Source organism: Mizuhopecten yessoensis, unplaced genomic scaffold, assembly GCF_002113885.1.
Source record: "Mizuhopecten yessoensis strain PY_sf001 unplaced genomic scaffold, ASM211388v2 scaffold7443, whole genome shotgun sequence".
Taxonomy (NCBI): domain Eukaryota; kingdom Metazoa; phylum Mollusca; class Bivalvia; order Pectinida; family Pectinidae; genus Mizuhopecten; species Mizuhopecten yessoensis.
Genome location: NW_018407050.1, coordinates 467,201 through 473,113, shown reverse-complemented (window position 1 = coordinate 473,113; position 5,913 = coordinate 467,201). Strand labels below are relative to the sequence as shown.

Below are 5,913 nucleotides of genomic sequence, written 5' to 3'. Positions count from 1 at the left end.
TTCTCTCCTGTATGTAATTTTATGTGTCTTTGTAGATTTGATGATAAAGAAAATTCCTTACTACACACATCACACTTGTAAGAGTTGTCTCCTGTATGTGTGCCCAGGTGTTCCTGCAGCTCAGAGAAATAACAGAATTCCTTACTACACACATCACACTTGTAAGAGTTCTCTCCTGTATGTGTGCCCAGGTGTTCCTGCAGCTCAGAGAAATAACAGAATTCCTTACTACAGACATCACACTTGTATGACTTCTCTCCTGTATGTGTGCCCAGGTGTTCCTGCAGCTCAGAGAAATAACAGAATTCCTTACTACAGACATCACACTTGTATGACTTCTCTCCTGTATGTGTGCCCAGGTGTTTCTGCACCTCAGAGAAATAACAGAATTCCTTACTACAGGCATCACACCTGTATGACTTCTCTCCTGTATGTGTGCCCAGGTGTTCCTGCAGCTCAGAGAAATAACAGAATTCCTTACTACAGACATCACACTTGTACGGTTTCTCTCCTGTTTCTTCCTTTGAGGCATCTCCTTTATTGTACCTGAAAAAATGAGGAAAAGGACTCAAATGAGATATTCACCTGCACGAATCTGCACTATATGTGAAACTTGTGGACAAATATTTAATATTCACACCAGTTTATCACGTACACTAATTATATCTGGTGAATCTTTTACTAGTGATACAGCCAGTTTTTAGGTCATGCCAGTTTTGGTTAATGGTAAAAAAAAAGAAAAAGAAAAAAAACATCAGGAAAATATGGCTAGCAAGTATTGCCTGCATTTATATATGATACCCTTATTATGCATTTGGCAGACAACAAAACAGACTGGGTCAGGAGTGATGGGTAGGCCATGGAATCATTTTGAGCAAGATAAAAAGTCACAGTTTTTTTTAATGAATTGTATAATTGAATTCTGATTTTTCTGATTAAAATTCTGGTACTTTTTTAAGATTACAAGAGACTACCTGGTATGTGCAATTCTAAAAATACCCTGTGTAGGGTCACGCAGTCATGAACTATAACTTATTAATGGCCTCGCGGAAACATAAAACAGGCTGGGACCTTTGACGAGGATTTTTGCCACTATTTTTCATTTTGTTCCATATTTTACGTTCATACATGAAGTGACCGAGACCCATCTCTCTTGGCACTCAGATGAAAGACAGGCCAGTTGACGCCCCATCTATATCAGCCTATTGAATATGCATATTTTGAACTCGGTGATGCGCGACGTCACTGTGGCACGTCTCACCCGATATCCTAACCTTTCTGACACGCCCTTTACTTGTCATATTTATATATTATCCGCAGAACCGTATAAGTAATGACAGCAACTTGCCAATCTTTGTTGCGTGGGTAAAATCATCAATCGATAAATAAAGACATCAATAATGTTCTTCTCCGAAAGAGAAGTTTTACGTTCAAGCCTGAATCACGGAAAGCTAATTCCTTGCCTGCATCAACTACATAAAATATTGATGTTTTATTAAAGGTTGTGATAAAATATTTTTAAATTAGATTATTTTTTGCGCTGCGGATATCATGCTGTTTTGGTATACATGTGCTGTGTGCGATCACTGTGTTGTCTACCTGTGATTTATGTGTCTCTTTTACAGAGATAATAGAGTTTTCTATAGAGAAAGGATCATACAGATACAGGTCATTCTGTGTAAACCCACGACCCATAGTTGGGGTAGGCATTTTAATACTGTATATGATAATGTAAACAAGTGCTAATTGATCATCGAACTTGGCCAAGCACTTAAGGCATTTAACCCTGTGACCAAGTTCATAGAAAATCAGTTAAAATTTGTTATAGTTATTGTACGGAAACGAAACGCAGCAGATAATGACGTTTTTCATTATTCAAGGGGCTATAACTCCACGAAATGGAGTCAGCTGAAAGTGGTCATCGAACTTGGCCAAGCACTTAAGGCATTTAACCCTGTGACCAAGTTCATAGAAAATCAGTTAAAATTTGTTATAGTTATTGTACGGAAACGAAACGCAGCAGATAATGACGTTTTTCATTATTTAAGGGGCCATAACTTCGCCAAATAAAGTCTGCTGAAAGTGATCATCGAACTTGGCTGAGCCCTTTAGGCATTTAACACTGTGACCAAGTTCGAAGAAAATCGGTTAACTTTTGTTAATTTTTGCACGGAAACGAGCATGACAGACAGACAGACGGACAAACCCAAAGTAATATCCCCCGTTTCGGTGAAAGCGAGGGATACTAAATTATTGTGTGTGAAGGTATTAAATAGGTACTCACTGAAAGTACATCATGTTCACTATGTAATCAATTGTATTGTGTCTTTATAGGTGGTTTGTATGTTCCACATATTGTAGAAATAAATGTGTGAACCAAGAAATCTGCGCCGACCTTAACTTTCATTCCACTTTACTCCCTTTTTCTGCCATGATTGGGGCTTGAACTGAAATTCTGGGGAGAGTGAGTGGTCTGAAGCTCACGCTTGATTGTACACAGTAGTATAATGACTGTGCGCATTATGAGACACTATCTATCATTATTACAATGTACAGGTTATATTATGTATAACTATTTAAAACAATATTCAAAAGTGTAAGGTACATGTATGCAACAAGAGGCCCAATGGGCCTGCTTCGCTCACCTGGTATTAATTTCACACTTGTAATCTTAAAAGTGGACTAAAATACAGCAACCTACTAAAAGATTTAAACACATGACGCCTGTGTCCTTGAATGTCGAACAATGCCATTAGGTTTAGTGGATCAAGAACATGCATTTGCACAAACTTGGTAGCCCTTCATCCCAGCATGCTACATGCCAAATATCATCAGCCTGGGCCTTTTGGTTATTGAGAAGAAGTTGTTTGAAGATTTTAAGACATTTGACCCCAGTGACCTTGAAAGTTCGTCAAGGTCATTCATTTGAACAAACTTAGTAGCCCTTCATCCCAGCATGCTACAGGCCCAATATCAGTACCCTGGGCCTTTTGGTTATTGAGAAGAAGTTGTTTGTTTATTACTACCTCTTAATGCTTCAATTGGTTGATATCAATCAATTTGTTCTAGAGAAGAAGTTGCCTTAAGCAATATGGCCAAATTACCGCTTTTAGGTTATGCCCTTAGCCCCCTGGGGGGACAGCCACTCCATTTGTACAATTTTGAATCCCTACAACCTATGGATGCTCCTTGGCAAGTTCCAATCAGCAGTAAAAGAGGAGAAGTTGTTTGAGGAAATTGTCGACAGACATGCAAATTAAGCTTAATTCCCTTACCAATTTCCAGTAGCTACTGCTAAAGAGAGTAGCTACTGCAATCACACTGCGGCCACTACTGCATCACAACTTCTACTTTGCAGTAGGAATGCAGTGTGTCCAACATAGCAGTAGGTATGTACTGCAATACTACTGCCCTATTCTACTTCTGTTGCAGTAGTCTACTGCAATACTACTGCACAAACTTTATGAACACCGACTTTCTTACAATAGTCTACTGCAATACTACTGCACAAACTTTATGAACACCGACTTTCTTACAATAGTCTACTGCAATACTACTGCACAAACTTTATATCCACCGCCTTTCTTACAATAGTCTACTGCAATACTACTTTTGGTCTTAGTATAAAACTCTCAAACTGCAGTTGCTGGATACTACTGAAATAACACTGCACAGACTTGGTTCTGTGAACATTCTCATTATAAATGACCATGGCCTTTGGGTCCATCTGACTTCCATTGCAATCTCTACTTAAACAAGAGGCCCGGAGGGCCTGTATCGCTCACCTGAATATGTTTAAAACAAGAGGCCAAAAGGGCCTGCATCGCTCACCTGGTATTAATCTCACACTTGTAATCTTAAAAGTGGACTAAAATACAGCTACAGGCAGAATATCAGTGTGACCTTGAATGACAAACAATGACATTAGGTTGAAAGTGGGTCAAGGTAATTCATTTGAACAAATTTGGTAGCCCTGATTGCTACAGGCCAAATATCAGTACCATGGGCCTTTTGGTTATTGAGAAGAAGTTGTACGAAGATTTTAAGACATTTGACACCTGTGACCTTGAACGTTGGTCAAGGTCATTCAATTGAACAAACTTGGTAGCCCTTCATCCCAGCATGCTACTGGCCAAATATCATCACCCTTGGTATTTTGGTTATTCAGAAGAAGTTGTTCAAAGGTTTTATACATATTTGACCCCTGTGACCTTGAAAATGGATGAAGATAATTTATTTGAAGAACTTGGTAGCCCTTCATCCCAGCATGTTACTGGCCAAATATCATCACCTTAGGCCTCTTGGTTATTCAGAAGAAGTTGTTTAAATGTTTTGAACATATTTGACCCCTGTGACCTTAAATATAAGTAAAGGTCATTTTTTTGAACAAACCTGTTAGCTCTTCAACACAGCATGTTACAGGACAAATCTCATCACCCTAGGCCTCTCAATTATTTAGAAGAAGTTGTTTAAATGTTTTAAACGTATTTGACCCCTGTGACCTAGAATATAGGTCAAGGTCATGTATTTGAACAAACTTGGTAGCCCTTCATCCCAGCATGTTACTGGCCATATATTTCGATCACCCTAGGCCTATTGGTTATTCAGAAGAAGTTGTTGAAAGGTTTTAAACATATTTGACCCCTGTGACCTTGAATATAAACCAAGGTCATTTATTTGAACAAACTTGGTAGCCACTTATCCCAGCATATCACTGGCCAAATTTAAGTACCCTAGGTCTCTTGGTTATTAAGAAGTCGTTTAAATGTTTTAAACATATTTGACCCCTAAGACCTAGAATATAAGTCAAGGTCATGTATTTGAACAATCTTGGTAGCCCTTCATCCCAGCATGTTACTGGCCAAATATAATCACCCTAGGCCTCTTGGTTATTCAGAAGAAGTTGTTGAAAGGTTTTAAACATATTTGACCCCTGTGACCTTGAATATAAACCAAGGTCATTTATTTGAACAAACTTGGTAGCCCTTCATCCCAGCATGCTTCTGGCCAAATATCATCACCCTGGGCCTTTTGGTTACTGAGAAGAAGTTGTTTAAAGTAAAATGTTGACGACGCCCTTTGGGCCAGGTGAGCTAATAATTGGTATGAAGTAAATTTCAGAAAGATCCATCCAGGACTTGAGATATAGCGAGAACAAATTTCAAACAGATCCCTTCCCCTATGCCCCTAGGGGAGTCATACCCACCGTTTATACAAAATTGGTTCCCCTTCACCAAAGGATGCTTCAAACCAAATTTTGACAAAATCCTGTCATTCCTAAAGAGGAAGAAGGATTTTGAAGAATTTGCTATGTTTCCCCTATCGGGCACCTCCCTTCTGCCCCAAGAGGGGCCACACTTGCTGTTTATACGAAATTGAGTCCCTTTTGCCAAATGATGCTCCAGACTAAATTAGGATAAAATCCCTTAATCCCTATGGTAGAAGAAGGATTTTAAAGGTTTTACCTCTATTTCACCTATTGGGCCCACGCCCCTCAGGCCTCTTGGGGGCCAAACCCACGGTTTATACAAAATTGGTTTCCCTTCACCAGAGGATGCTTCAGAACAAATATGGAACAAATCCCTTCATTCCTACAGAAGAAGAAGGATTTTAAAGAATGTGCTATATTTCCCCCATTGGGCCCCGCCCCTCAGGCCCCAAGAGGGCCTACACCCACCATTTATACAAAATTGAGTTTCCCTTCACCAAAGGATGCTTCAGAACAAATATGGAACAAATCCTTTCATTCCTACAGAAGAAGAAGGATTTTAAAGAATTTGCTATATTTCCCCTATTGGGCCCCGCCCCTCTGCCCCAAGGGGGGCTACACCCACCATTTATACAAAATTGCGTCCCCTTTTGCCAAATGATGCTCCAGACTAAATTAGGATAAAATCCCTAATCTCTACGGTA

The 5,913-nt window shown here is 39.4% G+C and overlaps 1 protein-coding gene across 1 annotated transcript in view; it reads right to left on the bottom strand.

Annotated features, from left to right (window-relative positions):
• The window catches only part of LOC110453539 (zinc finger protein 239-like), an 8,039-nt gene extending 5,741 nt beyond the window's left edge, over window positions 1–2,298 (bottom strand). The window contains exons 1-2 of the mRNA XM_021502516.1: window positions 2,285–2,298; window positions 14–546 (exon numbers count right to left, since the gene is read on the bottom strand). Coding sequence (XP_021358191.1) covers window positions 14–546; window positions 2,285–2,298 — 547 coding nt within the window. The remainder of the gene's footprint in view (window positions 1–13; window positions 547–2,284) is intronic.
• Between the last annotated feature and the right edge of the window lie 3,615 nt (window positions 2,299–5,913).